The sequence below is a fragment of the Schistocerca cancellata genome, chromosome 2, assembly GCF_023864275.1.
Source record: "Schistocerca cancellata isolate TAMUIC-IGC-003103 chromosome 2, iqSchCanc2.1, whole genome shotgun sequence".
Taxonomy (NCBI): domain Eukaryota; kingdom Metazoa; phylum Arthropoda; class Insecta; order Orthoptera; family Acrididae; genus Schistocerca; species Schistocerca cancellata.
Window position 1 is genome coordinate 686,152,057 of NC_064627.1, and position 17,469 is coordinate 686,169,525.

General features: G+C 40.6%; 1 protein-coding gene across 1 annotated transcript in view; it reads left to right on the top strand.

Moving 5' to 3' along the window:
- The window catches only part of LOC126162427 (probable aconitate hydratase, mitochondrial), a 113,170-nt gene extending 96,963 nt beyond the window's left edge, over positions 1–16,207 (top strand). Inside the window, exons 12-15 of the mRNA XM_049918929.1 lie at positions 741–838; positions 3,235–3,371; positions 8,627–8,838; positions 15,244–16,207. Of these exons, the coding sequence (XP_049774886.1) occupies positions 741–838; positions 3,235–3,371; positions 8,627–8,838; positions 15,244–15,384 (588 nt within the window). The 3' untranslated portion in view covers positions 15,385–16,207. The remainder of the gene's footprint in view (positions 1–740; positions 839–3,234; positions 3,372–8,626; positions 8,839–15,243) is intronic.
- The last annotated feature ends 1,262 nt before the right edge of the window (positions 16,208–17,469 follow it).

Consider the following 17,469-nt stretch of genomic DNA (forward strand, 5'->3'; position numbering starts at 1 on the left):
CAGATTTTTATGTTGGTATGACTAAGCTGTCCACCAGCATGAATGGGCACTGGCAAACTGTGACCAAGAGCAAAATGGATCACCATGTGGCACAATATGCAGCTTTACATTATATGCCCAATTTCAGTGCCTGCTTCACAACTGGAGCCATCTGGATTGCCCCACCTCTACCAGCTTTCCTGACCTGTGCAGATGGGAACTATCCCTACAACACATTCTCCACTCCCAAAAGTCATCCCAGGCTCTTTAACCTATAGTAACCTACTGTCCCCGTACCCTCCACCCATTTCTGCCCCCTTTGTCCTGTTACTTCCTCACGATTTGCTTCGCTTCACCCTCAATGTGCACTGCTTTCTGTCGGCACACCCACTGTTCTTTTCTCCTTCTCTGTTCCTCTCCTTTTCACCCCCACCCCTGCCCATCTGATGTTAGGCAGATCTTACCCCACAGTGTTTATCTGCAGACATTAAGTGATATGTTTACCAAGTTTGGTTGAAATTGGTCCAGTGGTTTCTTGTATTTGAAGTTTGACAGTTTAAAAAGTATTAACTTACAGTATTATTTTGTTAAAGTATTATTTTGTGCAGTTCTGTCTTCGTAATTTCACCATTGTGAATACATCACTAGTGTCCTTGCTTGACTGTATTATTTTTGTTTTCTCTACTAGCGTCTACTTTTGTAATCAAACAAGGACCTTAATATCAATATAGGCTAAAGACATATAATTTTCATTGTTATAGGTAAAGGGCAAGTGCACAACTGATCACATCTCTGCAGCAGGCCCATGGCTGAAATATCGTGGCCATCTCGATAACATTTCGAATAACATGTTCATAGGGTAAGATATTCATAAATCATTAAGTTCGCTTTCTTTCTAAAACTGGAGGAAAAATAAGAATATAAAGCAAGTATTATATTAAAACAAGCTTTCTGAAAAGACAGCAGCTCAATAATACTGTGAAAGGTTGGTTGGAAAATTGTGGTAATGCCCTAAAAAAAATATTTTATTCATTAATAAGATTGCACGGTAACTTCACATTACAGATTTTGGCTGTCACCAGCAACCCAGCAACCATTTTCAGATTACTTTAACATACATGCACATATATATTCATGCAGTACTAAAACAGATAATGGTAGGTAATTTTATTGGTGCATAAAGAGTATTTCAGGATGAATCACATATCAGTATGTTTTAATCCCTACATTTTCTCACACTCTAAATGTCCCCTCAAGTTGGGGGGGGGGGGGGGGGGTAGCAGTAACACATGCGCATGCGTGCAGTAATTCGTGCTTCATGCTGCAGTTCAGAGTATGCATGACTTTAGTGCTGGTTGTAGTAAATTATAGTAGCTATGTTGTAACGCCCTCTGCAATACTGTGAAAGGAGAGAAAGGGACCGCAATTGATGAAAGCAGCAAATTTTTGTTCATTTCTCATCAATGATGCATAAAATGTCAAGATCAATATTAATCTTGGTTACACAAGAAGCTTATGAACGTAACCAGACATGTAAGTATCAATTAACGAGTTGTGGGAGCACACAATAAAATAGGTGATGTCAATTTCTGAGCAAGTTGAGTTGAATGATAATGACTGTAATGTATCTTCATTTGGTAATGTTGTAACACGAGAAGTTTTTTGTATAAATGTTCTCCTGTAAGCAGAGTTTATATATATTACTCTCAAACAAGCCTCATAGAAGTTTAATTTAAAAAATTCTTTAAAGCACTTCTCTTAGTCTTTTTATACGTTCTCAATAAGTTGAACGACTACATAAAAATATTACAAGCATTAGTTTATATTTTTTAACCTTAGGTGTAAGAGCCATCCAGAAAGTAAAGAACATTTGTGTCACAGTCCACGCATCTGTTTTGCAGCAGCCACTCACTGTTTTTTGGTGTTTATTGTGATGTGGACAGTCACTGCATGTTGTTGTAAGTAGGACCTGGTTACACGGTAAGTGCAGAGATAACTGTGATCATGGCTATAATGACTATGAATCTCACCAACTGAGAGTTGCGAGGTGTTATTCAGTTTCTGCAGGCGGAAAATATTAGACCCTGTGACATTCATTGCAGATTTATCATTTACTGCAAAAGTTTAATGAATGTAACCAGTGTCGAAAAGCGATGCATAATGTCTAAGAATGGGAGAACAGATGTTCATGATAAAGATAGATCAGGGTGGCCCTTCATCATCACAGATGTGCTGAAATACAAGATGATTTGCATCATTTAAGATAATTGATGATTAACAAGTAGCAACATGCATGAAGAATGTCAGGAAATGTCTTGTTCAGTTGTGCATGAAATTGTCACTTAGCACTTAGGGTACCACAAAATTTGTGCATGGTTCGTTCCACAGATGCTCGCAGCTGACCAGAAAGCTGCAAGAATGGAAGCTTCATTAGCTTTCTTGGAATATTAAGAAAGGGGTGGCAACATGTTCATTGAATAGATCGTTACATGAAAAGAACTCTGGGTTACTCATAACACCCTCATAATGGAGTGACAGTCTATGGAGTGGCATCATTGTCAGTCACCAAAGGAGCCACACGAGTTCAGACAAACTGAATCAACTCGACAACTGAAGGCTTCTGTATTCTGAGACAGTGAAGGGTGACTACTCATCGATTTCGTGCCCCACAACACAACAGTCAGTAGTGATGCACACTGTGATACCCCTGAATGTTTTCATTGGGCTTCCCAGAACTGGCAAGCTCTCACATGGAATTGTTTTGTTGCATGACACTGCATGTCTGTGTACTGCCCAGCAGACACAAGCCTTGCTGTATGAGAAATTCCAGTGGAACATCTTCAAGCATATTCCATACAGTCCAGACCTGGCATGTTCGGACTTTCTCCTGTTGCCAAAACTGGGGGAAACCTTGCTGGTAAATGCTTCACAAATGATGAAGACCTCAAGGACGCTGTAGTGGCCTTCTTGAATAGCTAGGCAGCCACATGGTATAATGAAGGTATACACAAAGTGGTATCAAGGTACAAGAGGTGCCTTAATATTGGAGGCAACAATGTGAAACAGTAGACAAAGTATGTGCCAAAACATGTCCATTCAGTTTCTGTATTATTATTAAAGAATATCTCAGTATGGCAGAATGTTCTTCACTTGTGGTTGGCCCTTGTAAATTACTTTTGTAGTGTTGTTGTAATGAAGCACGTAAGTTAGTGCTTGGTTGGTTGGTTGATTGATTGATTATTTCTTGAATTTTAGAGCTGTGAATGCTGATAATGGTGAAATGAACAAAGTGAAAAATCAACTTACTGGTGAATGGGGACCAGTCCCAGATGTTGCAAGAGCCTACAAAGCGAAGGGTGTAAGATGGGTAGCTGTTGGAGATGAGAATTACGGTGAGTAGTACCCTTAACCCTTTTAGTGCCAAATACGATCTGATCGTGATCCAGATTTTCGGCGAAAAATGCCAGTAACGATCTGATCGTGATGCCTTTCTCATTCATTTTTTCCGCGCTTGAAGGCAAAGTTGTTAGTATTTCCTAGCGAATGAGAAAGGCATCACAATCAGATCATTACTGGCATTTTTCGCCGAAAATCTGGATCACGATCAGATCGTATTTGGCACTAAAAGGGTTAACTGATATTTCGTACCTTGTTAAGACTCTTCTACAGCAATCATGTGAAACACTGGTATGACAGTACGAAAGGATAGATAACGCCTCACCACATGGAAGAGGCCTTGAGTCGCAGACAGGCAGTGTAAAAGAACCTAGAAATATTTCAGCTTTAGCATAAACTCCTCCTTCAGGCATAGGGAACACGTACACATTAGAACAACTCGCACACACATGGCCACTGTCTCCAGGCACTAAAGCGCTGCTGCAACATAACCTGACATTCGCAAGAATCTAGCTGGCATGGGTAGAATGGGAGCAAAGAATAGGTATGGGATGGGGATGGAGGAGATAGCAGGGTAGGAGTAGGGGAAGATGCTAGTGGTGCCTGTTGGTGTGTCCAGGGATGTGCTGGGGACTGGATAGAGTTGCTGGGAGTGGTATTGAGTGAGAGGCTGAGTGTGTGTCTGTGGGTGGGTGGGGGGGGGGGGGGCGGGGGGGGGTGTTACGGAGAGGAAAGAAGTAGAAAAGAGGAAAGGACAGTAAGGGTGCATTAACAGGATAGAAGGCATGTGTAGTACTAGCAAGTGAGCAGAGAAGGGGGGTAGGCAGGTGAAAGACCAGGGAGAATATCCATGTTCTACACCTGCCTATCACCTCCCCTGCTCCCACTCAGTACTTCTGTTCTGCCAATGCGCCTACATTGCACTTTCCTTCCTCCCCTTTAGCCCCCTCCTCCTACTCCCAACACTGCACCTGGCAGCCCTATCCTCCTGCATGTTCCCACAGGTAGCAACTAGCATCTACTCGCATCTCTACGCTGTTATCCCTCTGTATCCCCACTCCACACCTCTTCCTTGCTCCCCAATTAGACAGTTACTCACATCAGAGGCAGTTGCAGTAGGGTTTTAATGCTTGGTGACCGCGGACATAAGTGTTTTTGTGTGCATACGTTTCTATTTCGAAAGGAACACTTTGTCCAAAAACTGAAATACTTCTAGTGTTCTTTTTCATTGCACCTGTCTGTGACTCAACACCACCTGTATGTGGTGAGTAGCAATTAGCCTTCCCATATTGTTGTCTGTAATGTCACTTACAACTCTGATGGGTTGTGGTGTTAGGATCCAGTTCCCAGAACGAAGGAAGTTCTTTGCTGCTAAGTGAAGTAGGAAGGAAAGCAGTGAGTAGTGTTTAATGTTTAGGTGCTGTGGATGTTCAACCCAGAACTTGAGTAATGTGGAAGAACAACACTGTAATCAGTTAAGCATGAACAGATGTAGTTGACTGTCCCCAAAAAACCTTAACTTGTTGCTTAATGCTGTCAAAGAGTCAAGTGGACTAGCAGTTCACATATAACATATTCCATAGTGTATTGCTGGCAAGATATACAGTGTGTAAAAAGAAAAAAGAAAAGAAGATTGATAGCTATTAAATTGTGAAGTAAAAGTCAGTGGTGCCCCAGATAATTCTGGAGATAAACAACAATTGCGAGGAACTCTTTCACTAGAAACCATATCCATTACTTTTCCGATTTATTATTTACACTGTGCAGTGGATTGGCATTAAAGCAGCAGTGGGTGATAAGTTGTTGCAGTGGCTATTCCATCCACTCCAGTTACTTTTCCTTAACATTGTTTGTTTTCTCTCTGTCATCACAAGGCTTACAGAAGCCTTCACGTTACATTGTAACAATCTCTTTTTTTCCATTTCATAGAGGAGAGGGGTGGCAAGATAATTTTTCCTTCACGAGGGAAAACAGAAGTGAGACAGAGATCATAATTTCCATTTGTCATATTTATTTTGCTTTTTTCCGTATTAATATTTCACTCCTTTGCAGATATGTAACGAGTTGAGGATAATGTCATTATACTGTATGTCTTTGTTTGCTGAAACAAAGGTAAATCAATAATTGTGAGCTACAGGGTGATAGTGTGCTCACACAGGATAGTCTGAACCATGGGGCAATCTTGCTCCCAAGTTCCCTAATTTCAGTTCAGTAGGTAATAATTCTAAATAGAGGCATGAAAAATGATAGTGCAGTTGTAATGGCAGCATAAATTGAAGGACTTTTACTGAAGCTTTACTGTAAACAATGGATACTGATGGACTGACAAGAACACAGTGAAAGGATGTCATGTTTGGTGATATGGCTGTGGGATCTCTCAACAGCTCCAAGAGTTCGTACACAGCATTTATTTATCAGTATTCATCGTGTTACATGAAAATTTCATTTTGCTAAATGAAACGAGTGGTCTCCTCGCAGTGATATGCGTACCTGCTAGATTTTTTCCAACAGTTGTTGTTGTTGTTGTGGTGGTGGTCTTCAGTACAGAGACTGGTTTGATGCAGCTCTACTTACTGCAACCTACATCCTTCTGAATCTCTTTAGTGTATCCATCTCTTGGTCTCCCTCTACGATTTTTACCCTCCACGCTGCCCTCCAATGCTAAATTTGTGATCCCTTGATGTCTCAGAACATGTCCTGCCAACAGGTCCGTTCTTCTTGTCACGTTGTGCCACAAAACTCCTCCCCAATTCTATTCAATACCTCCTCATTAGTTATGTGATCTACCCATCTAATCTTCAGCATTCCTCTGTAGCACCACATTTCGAAAGCTTCTATAATCTTCTTGCCCAAACTATTTATCGTCCATGTTTCACATCCATACATGGCTACACTCCATACAAATACTTTCAGAAACGGCTTCCTGATACTTAAATCAATACTCGATGTTAACAAATTTCTCTTCTTCAGAAATGTTTTCCTTGCCATTGCCAGTGTACATTTTATATCCTCTTTACTTTGACCATCATCAGTTATTTTGCTCCACAAATAGCAAAACTCCTTTACTACTTCTAAGTGCCTCATTTCCTAATCTAATTCCCTCAGCAACACCCGACTTAATTCGACTACATTCCATTATCCTTGTTTTGCTTTTGTTGATGTTCGTCTTATACCCTCCTTTCAAGACACTGTCCATTCCGTTCAACTGCTCTTCCAAGTCCTTTGCTGTCTCTGACAGAATCTCAAAGTTTTTATTTCTTCTCCATGGATTTTAATACCTACTCCGGATTTTTATTTTGTTTCCTTTACTGCTTGCTCAATATACAGATTGAAAAACATCAGGGAGAGGCTACAACCCTGTCTCACTCCCTTTCCAACCACTGCTTCCCTTTCATACCCCTCGACTGTTGTAACTGCGATCTTGTTTCTGTACAAATTGTAAATAGCCTTTCGCTCCCTGTATTTTGCTCCTGCCACCTTTAGAATTTGAAAGAGAGTATTTCAGTCAACATTGTTAAAAGCTTTCTCTAAGTCTAGAAACGTAGGTTTGCCTTTCCTCAGTCTTTCTTCTAAGATAAGTCGTAGGGTCAGTATTGCCTCATGTGTTCAAACATTTCGATGGAATACAAACTGATCTTTCCTGAGATCGGCTTCTACTAGTTTTTCCATTCGTCTGTAAAGAATTCACGTTAGTATTTAGCAGCCGAGACTTATTAAACTATAGTTTGGTAATTTTCACATCTGTCAACACCTGCTTTCTTTGGGATTGGAATAATTATATTCTTCTTGAAGTCTGAGGGTATTTCACCTGTCTCATACATCTTGTTCACCAGATGGTAGAGTTTCGTCAGGACTGGCTCTCCCAAGGCTGTCAGTAGTTGTAATGGAATGTTGTCTACTCCCGGGGCCTTGTTTCAACTCAGGTCTTTCAGTGCTCTGTCAAACTCTTCACACAGTGTCATATCTCCCAATTCATCTTCATCTACATCCTCTTCCATTTCCATAATATTGTCCTCAAGTACATCGCCCTTGTATAGACCCTCTATATACTCCTTCCACCTTTCTGCTTTCCCTTCTTTGCTTAGAACTGGGTTTCCATCAACGCTCTTGATATTCATACAAGCAGCTCTCTTTTCTCCAAAGGGCTCTTTAATTTTCCTGTAGGCAGTATCTATCTTACCCCTAGTGAGATAAGCCTCTAAATCCTTAAATTTGTCCTCTAGCCATCCCTGCTTAGCCATTTTGCATTTCCTGTCGATCTCATTTTTGTGACGTTTGTATTCGTTTTTGCCTGCTTCATTTACTGCATTTTTATATTTTCTTTCTTTCATCAATTAAATTCAATATTTCTTCTGTTACCCAAGGATTTCTACTAGCCCTCGTCTTTTTACCTACTTGATCCTCTGCTGCCTTCACTACTTCATTCCTCAGAGCTACCCATTCTTCTTCTACTGTATTTCTTCCCCCCATTTGTGACAATTGTTCCCTTATGCTCTCCGTGAAACTCTGTACAACCTCTGGTTTAGTCAGTTTGTCCAGGTCCCATCTCCTTAAATTCCCACCTTTTTGCAGTTTCTTCAGTTTTAATCTACAGTTCATAACCAATAGATTGTGGTCAGAGTCCACATCTGCCCCTGGAAATGTCTTACAATTTAATACCTGGTTCCTAAATCTCTGTCTTACCATTGTATAATCTATCTGATACCTTCTAGTATTTCCAGGATTCTTCCATGTGTACAACCTTCTTTTATGGTCCTTTAACCAAGTGTTAGCTATGATTAAGTTATGCTCTGTGCAAAATTCTACCAGACGGCTTCCTCTTTCATTTCTTTCCCCCAATCTATATTCATCTACTATGTTTCCTTCTCTCCCTTTTCCTACTGTCGAATTCCAGTCACCTGTGACTATTAAATTTTCGTCTCCCTTCACTACCTGAATAATTTCTTTTGTCTCATCATACATTTCATCAATTTCTTCATCATCTGCAGAGCTAGTTGGCATATAAACGTGTACAGTATTGGCTCATTTTGGTAGTCCATATACTACTATGTCATAAACTGATCAGTCTGTGTTGAACTTGAGTCATAATCCAGAGCTTGTTGTTTCAGCAAAGTAATTTTAAATCTCTGGTGTCAGACGTATCTGTTCTTGCCATTTTTGTGTTCAAATATTAGATAAGAAAGTTTGAGAGTGTGTTAGAAATTAAATAGAATGCTATTCCTTACGTGACTTGACATTAAATGTTTCTCAGGGGAAGGAAGCAGCAGGGAACACGCTGCCCTGGAACCCCGTCATCTGGGTGGTCGAGCCATCATTGTCAAGTCATTTGCTCGTATCCATGAGACCAATCTGAAGAAGCAGGGTCTATTGCCACTCACATTTGCTAATCCTGGAGACTATGACAAGATACAACCTACAGATAAGATCTCACTTCTTGGCCTTAAAAATCTTGCACCAGGAAAGGTAAGGATTGAGTTACTTTTATAATTTCTTCCTCATTAAACTCAAACTTCTAACCCTAGTCATTTTTATAGACAATAAAAAATTGTTTGTTGCAAACCTAAGTTTAATAGTGAACTAATTTGGCTCACTGTTAAACTGCTTAAAGAGCGGAAGCATAAAGATAACATATTAGAACTTGAATCTAAATTTCAATCAGAAAGTTGTAAATAATTATTTGAACTCAATCTATTTCATGATCTCCATTATATCTTCTTCACAGTATTGGCATGGTTGTTTTGATGAGGTATAAATTGTTCCCGTGTCGATGCAAAAGATTCTTTGAGCTAATTTCGTACTGTGTATTAATATTAGTAATGAAAGATGCAGGAGTTTATATTTAAACAGTGGAAAATCCAGGATGGAATACTAGCAATGTTACAAAAATATTTTTTATATTTGTACATAAGTAAGATGATAAATAGAAGTTTATATTCACTATTTATCACATTTACTGCACATGGGTGAAAAATACAATTCCAGCAGTCATGTTAATGACACACACACACACACACACACACACACACACACACACACACGCTTTTCAAATTATAACCCAAAAATTTATGTGAATAATAATAAATTTAACAATTTCATACAACCACTTCAAAATTGAACAGAATATGTTTAGCACAAATTCTAGTGGTTTGATTCTTATGTTGAACTACTTTATTATTTTACTTTTTTATATTTGTAGAAATAATTTCTAAACACATTTTTTTAATATTTGTACATCAGTAAAATAATAACCGACAACTTAATCATAATCAACAAAAAACAAAATTTTTGATCTCTGGAAGATGTCCATGTATTGAGTAATACATTTACTAGTATGTCTTGCGATGTACAATTTGTGGTGAAAGTGAACCATTCATCAGTTGCTTTAAACTGCAGAATTAAGATATTGTCTTAAATATGTTTAGGAGATAAAGGTTAAAGATAGCTAGTTAATCACAATTCAAGCACACTTTGTGTTGCACCCTTTAAATTGCTGTTTCCAGTCTGTTAAACCTCCTGCGGCTTGCATCTTACTAGTGGAGTGTACTACAACAACTACAATTTCACTTTCTAAAGAGCCATGGCATGGTGATTGATGGAAGTAACTATTTCAGTATGTCTCATGGCCTTAGTCAGTACCAACAGTTGTTAAGTTGTTTCGGTGCTATAATCCTGGCAAACTGTAGTTAGTAGGCAACAGCATTTTCAGAGTATCTTCATACTCGTAAACAAAAGGAGGTATATCACACTGAAATGTTATATGTATTTTAATCAGTTCTTAACAGGAACTTGTGTTATAACTGATACAAAATTAAGATAGTCAACAAAATAAATTTATAGTTGTTTACAGTGCAGCCCCACTTTGAATGTTATTCTTGGGCATGAGATGAAATAGTCACTGTCTGTAAGCACCTGCAAATCAAGTGACTGGAACATACTGCAAATGGTTGTGTTAAGAAACATACCGAGACATGTACCAGGGATACCAAATGCAGCTAAGGTACTATGCTGTCCTCATTACGGGAAATATAGAATTTGTCACCACTCATACACTTGACTGAGAGTGGTGTGTGAGTGGTATGTCAAGGGATCCTTTCAGTGGGATGGGTAGTGGAAGATTAGGCTTTATAGTCTCATTGATAACTTGGTCACTAGATGACAGTACACAGAAAGCAGGGTCCAGTGAGAAGGGGGAGTATTAAACTCATCCCCCTTACCAGCAAGATTGAGGTGCTGTCTGCCACTAGATACAAAAGAAAGCACAGAAGTATAGATGGAGCATTGCTTAGAGGAACATGTTTGGCTCTGTAAAGGGGAAATTGTAAAGCCTTCAGTGACAACCATGACAGAATCTTTTCTAAAGAACTCTCACAAAATCTAAAAATTTCTGATCATATGTGAAGGCTATGAGTGGCACCAAGTTTAATGTCCAGACACTCTTGAGTAGCACAGGATAGCAAAGCAAAAGCAGAAATTCTGAATTCTGTTCTTCAAATGCCCCTTTTTGCAAGGGGGAGTCAGGTGAAAACATTAAACCTGTAATTAAAAATGTATATTTTGTACCATTGTTGTGTAAGTTGGTGGCACTGACAAAAGTGATGTAAGAAATGCCCTACAGGTGGCAACATACTACAGACTAGTGAAATGTGTCCTTAATACCTGTTCAAAACGGTTTCCCAGCTTGTGACATGCACCAAGGAAGAGCAGCATTCTGTCATACTTTTTCTGAGCAGCAAAGGTATGAAACTTATTGAAATCCATCAGCAAATGAATTTTTAGTATGGGGACACATGTCTATCACTGCTGCAAGTGTGCTAGTGGAGTAGAAAAGGCAGACATGGCACGATTTCTGTGACACGCTCAGCATTCATGTCTGGCATAGCACATTGTGACACCCATCTACTGTGGCAGTTGAAGCCATGGTGATGGAAAATCGCCACTTGACAATGAATGAAATAGCAATAAATATGAAGTCTTTAAGTTTCTCAAAGTGTTAGCTAGATGGATGCCACAGCACCTCACTCTAGAACTGGAAGAGCAACAGGTTGACATCTGCGAAGAACTTGAGCGGCACTCAGAAGCTGACGGTTATGGCTTTTTTGCAAGAACCATTTACAGGAAATGAAATGTGATTAAACTACCACCAAATCAAAACGAGAAAGCAGGCAAGGAATCATGCCATTCCACATTACCAAAACCCAAGAAGTTTTGGACACAGTCATTTGCTTTAGCCTGAAATACGATCAAAGCACCATGGACTGCTGACTAAAGGTGTTATATTGCAACATGACAATACTTGGCTTTGTACTGCACATGCAACACTTGCAACCATCAATGACCTTCACTTTTACACTCTGCCACATCCAACTTGACTCGCCAGCCTTCACACCGAGTGATTGCCACATGTTTGGACCTCTTACGGAGATGATGGGAGGGAAGAAATTTCATTCAGCTGAAGAGGCGCAGCTGCCGGTGCTCAAGTGGCTGTGCACAAGCGCAGAAAATGTCGCCCTTCCCCCCAGAGAAATCAATGTACTTCCTATGCATTGGAGGAAGGTTGTTGTACGACAGGGAGATTATGTCCAAAAATTATACGTTTCTATTCCACTTTTGTTCAGTAAAAAATATTTAAGATTTTCATTTAACTTCCCCTCATAGAATGAATTTCCATTAGTAGTGTCACAATGTAATTGCCACACCACTGCAAAGGGGATTAATTTGTGTCAGTTGAGAAGCAGCTGAAATTGCTAAAACTGAACCAGGCTCCAGGTTCCAATGGGTTCCCTGTCAGACACTATATGCAACCAGTAAAGCTCCCAGGTATAAAACAGTTTCAAAAGTCTGATTACTTTACAAGTGAGTTAATGCGTTAAATATTTGATCTTAAGTGCATAAGCAAGAAAGAGTTCTGTATAGGTGTGTTTTCAGTATGTTGGAACTTGATAAAATCCTTTCATTCTCAAGTATTTTGTGAATGTAGTCAGGACATTTGCTTGCTGTTGGTTGTGAGACATATGCACAGTTTCTAAATGCAATACTTGTCTTGCTGTGTTTAACCTGTAATGTAGAATTATCTCTCTTTAATCAGTAGATTATGGCGGCATTTTAAATTTGCTCTAGAATTATGACGTACTGAAAATAAAATTCTTGTATCCCATGGAAGCTGTTATGTAGGCAATCTGCAACTGGGACCAGTTTACTGTGCCTTGGGTTAGCCCCCTCTTTAACCGTAATACACCAAAGACTCGTCAACCAAAAGTTTGTATGTAGTAGTAGGAAAAGGCAAAGCTCACACCTGTCTATAAGAAACATTGCAGAAGTTATTCGCAAAGCTATCTTTCAGTGTCCTTGTCGTGCGTCTGTTGCCAGGATTTTAGAACATATTGTAAGGTCAGAGAGAATGACATACATCAATCAGAACGACCTACATGCAGACCGGCATGGGTTCTGAAAACATCGGTCACATGAATCCCAACTTGCACTTACCTCATGCGGCTGAAAGCCCTGGGTCAAGGCAGTCAGGCAGCTGCAGTATTTCCTGGCCTGTAAGACAGTATTAAGAGTAAAGTCACACTTTTTCATATTACACAGTTACCTATAATGCACTCTCTGAGACAAGCTGCAGAAGTATTTAGCCATATATTAAGAAGATTAAAAAGTAGTGCAGAGAGTGGCAAATTGCTTTGAATGTTCAGAAATGTAAAATTCTGCAGCTTGCAAAATGCAAAAATGTTATATCTTTAGGCTCCAATTGTTATTTGTTGATGTTGCACTCAGTCAACTTGTACAAATACCTGGGAATAACCCTTTGTTAGGGCATGAAATTGAATGATTGCATTCAATTTCGTTGGTTACCTGGAAAATAAACTAAGTCTACGAAGGATATCAATCACAAAACTTGTGTGTATGTGTGTGTGTGTGTGTGTGTGTGTGTGTGTGTGTGTGTGTGTGTGTGTGTAACCTTACAACATAGGGCTAACAGTGGGTATTAAATACACTCCTGGAAATCTGGAAATTGAAATAAGAACACCGTGAATTCATTGTCCCAGGAAGGGGAAACTTTATTGACACATTCCTGGGGTCAGATACATCACATGATCACACTGACAGAACCACAGGCACATAGACACAGGCAACAGAGCATGCACAATGTCGGCACTAGTACAGTGTATATCCACCTTTCGCAGCAATGCAGGCTGCTATTCTCCCATGGAGACGATCGTAGAGATGCTGGATGTAGTCCTGTGGAACGGCTTGCCATGCTACTTCCACCTGGCGCCTCAGTTGGACCAGCGTTCGTGCTGGACGTGCAGACCGCGTGAGACGACGCTTCATCCAGTCCCAAACATGCTCAATGGGGGACAGATCCGGAGATCTTGCTGGCCAGGGTAGTTGACTTACACCTTCTAGAGCACGTTGGGTGGCACGGGATACATGCGGACGTGCATTGTCCTGTTGGAACAGCAAGTTCCCTTGCCGGTCTAGGAATGGTAGAACGATGGGTTCGATGACGGTTTGGATGTACCGTGCACTATTCAGTGTCCCCTCGACGATCACCAGTGGTGTACGGCCAGTGTAGGAGATCGCTCCCTACACCATGATGCCGGGTGTTGGCCCTGTGTGCCTCGGTCGTATGCAGTCCTGATTGTGACGCTCACCTGCACGGCGCCAAACACGCATACGACAATCATTGGCACCAAGGCAGAAGCGACTCTCATCGCTGAAGACGACACGTCTCCATTCGTCCCTCCATTCACGCCTGTCGCGACACCACTGGAGGCGGGCTGCACGATGTTGGGGCGTGAGCGGAAGACGGCCTAACGGTGTGCGGGACCGTAGCCCAGCTTCATGGAGACGGTTGCGAATGGTCCTCGCCGATACCCCAGGAGCAACAGTGTCCCTAATTTGCTGGGAAGTGGCGGTGCGGTCCCCTACGGCACTGCGTAGGATCCTACGGTCTTGGCGTGCATCCGTGCGTCGCTGCGGTCCGGTCCCAGGTCGACGGGCACGTGCACCTTCCGCCGACCACTGGCGACAACATCGATGTACTGTGGAGACCTCACGCCCCACGTGTTGAGCAATTCGGCGGTACGTCCACCCTGCCTCCCGCATGCCCACTATACGCCCTCGCTCAAAGTCCGTCAACTGCACATACGGTTCACGTCCACGCTGTCGCGGCATGCTACCAGTGTTAAAGACTGCGATGGAGCTCCGTATGCCACGGCAAACTGGCTGACACTGACGGCGGCGGTGCACAAATGCTGCGCAGCTAGCGCCATTCGACGGCCAACACCGCGGTTCCTGGTGTGTCCGCTGTGCCGTGCGTGTGATCATTGCTTGTACAGCCCTCTCGCAGTGTCCGGAGCAAGTATGGTGGGTCTGACACACCGGTGTCAATGTGTTCTTTTTTCCATTTCCAGGAGTGTATATACAAAGAAGGATAGGACATTTGACCCATAGGAGAACATCACGGAAGTGCTGAAAAACTGTTTCTGGCAGACACATTCAGATGCCAACTATCCCACCAAAGTCTTCTCACAATGTTTCAAGGATCAGCATTACGTGAGGATGCCAGGAATTACTAGACTCCTCTTACATATTTCTCCTGCAACTGAAAGCCAGAATTAAATTAATAAATAAATTACACCATGGATAGGTTATTCTTTATGCATTCCATAAGTGAATGGAACAGAAGGCAACCCTAATGTGATAAGTGGGAAGGACTTTTTGACATGCACTTCAGCGTTTTGCAGGATGTACATATAGATATGATAGTTTAGTAGCAGTGTTTGTCATTTTTGTCTCATTGTATTGACACATTTTAAAATATTTAAATGCCTGCAGAATTGTAAATATTGCTATTTGTTTCAGCCTGTAACAGCAGAAGTGAAACATGCAGATGGAAAGAAAGAGCAGATACAGTTGAATCACACAATGAACGAACAGCAGATACAATGGTTCAAGGCAGGCAGTGCCCTTAATCACATGAAGAGAGTAGCAGCAGGAAAGTAAAGGAAATATACTGTTATTGGTGCAGCAAGTAGACAGTTGCAGGACAGTAACTAGTGCATATTGCAAGTGTTGTGTATATAGTGAACCATTTGTTTTATATTTGTAATATGAACATTTGTGATACAGCTTATGTGCAGTAATTTGTACACAATAAATTATTGTAAGGTAATTATCTTTCCCATTTTATTATAAATGGGTTATAATGATGCAGTGCCTCCCTTTTTATAAGAAATTTTTGATGATGACTGAACGAAACAAAACCAGGAACAACTTCAACTGATCTGTTATACTGGTCAGTGCGATGGTGGTGATGGCGATAATATAATGGCAATGATGACAATGACATAGTTACTTAAATGTTGTTGTAAAGTGCTAGATGTAAAAATTGATACTGGTGATAGTATACTATTTATTCAGTTGACACTGATTTTTCTGAACCAATGCAGCCCTTAAAATTGTATCAGTTGGAGTAGGGCTATCAGTTTTATATACATTTTCCAATGCTTGGAAGGAGCCTGAAGCATGCAAATTTTAGTGTCAAGCGTAACTGTGGCATTATTGTGGTACACTTCAAGAAGCAATAATTACTGGGTAAGTCTCCAGCATTAGTGGGTGCGTTCATTTCTATTTTTGCAGCTAGACACTTTGTCACATCAACAAATGTGATACCTCCATTCCTATGTAACTATTTATAATGTATACATTGAGAGCTTCCTAAAAGTTCCATTCTTCTATAGCTTGAGTTTCAACAAGACTTAAATATCGTATATTTTGTAGTGTCTGTTGTTGAGATGAAAAATAAATTATTGTATCTAATTGAGAACTTCAGTTTTTTTTCCATGTATTGGTCAACTTTCATATTGATTCAGTGCACCGTCATTTTCTCCCTTTGATATCAATGTTGTATTGTAAATCTTAACAAGATTTCAGGAATTAATTATTAATTACTTTAATTATGTTGGACCATTGTAGAGAGAGGGGGGGGGGGGGTAGAACAAGTTAGTTTACAGGATATGTATACACGATTGGTGTTAACATTAATGAGCATATTATTCCTTATTCCTACTCGTGCAACAACACTCAAAAACTAGTACTTTTCTACATACTACTAGCTTTTAAATAAAAATTTGTCCATGGAATGAGAGTTGTCCAGTAGAAATGACTTTAGGCTAGATTCACAACTTGTGGGTCATTTTATGTGATTGAGCAAATGATGTTGCTGAATATTGAACTCCTTTGTGAGCCACTAACAACTTTAATAATGGGTAATAAATGTCATTTTTCCCTCTAGTGTTGTAGGTGCTACTATTCTTCTCAAACTGTGATGGAGTATTTATTATGAATTTCATTAGTGAATAAATGTAGCGTGATGATGCAGTTAAAATGGCTAACTTCATGAAGAAGAAGAAAAAAATCTTGTCATCAAGTGGCAGCAGGAGAACACACAAAAAGAAAACATTTTAGGTATGCAAGCTTTTGGAGCCAGTGGATTTCAGCAGAAGAGTTGAAGGGTAAAGAAGGGGGCTGAAGAAAAAGGACTGGAGAAGTTTAGAAAAAGGGGGCCGTGTTCAGAAAAGTCGCCAGAGGTCAGAGGTAACTTAACGAATGGGGTGAGAAGGAACCATTCCTCAGGTCCCTATAACATGACCCTAACCTGTCCTTTACAGAACTCCCAGCTCTTCATTCCCTAAAAGCTGGTGACTCCATCATTATCCTCCCAGCAGACAAAGGATCTACCACCGTGGTTCTTGACTGACAGGAGTACTCGTATGTTAGTGAAGGCCTATGGCAGCTGTCTCTTACCTCTACATACAGCACCTCTCTTTAAGATTCCATCCCTGTGACTAAAACTGACCTGCAGTCCCTCCTTAGAACCTCGGGCCCCTCACTACAACTAACACCTCAATCCATACAACTTCTCACTTCGTCCAAACCCTGCACCCCTATCTTTTTACCTTCTTCCTAAGACCCTCAAACCCAATCATCCTGGCCATCCTATAGTTCCTGGCTACAAAGCACCTAACGAATGTATATCTGCCTCAGTTGATCCACACCTGCAACCCGTAGTACAGAGACTTTTCTGCT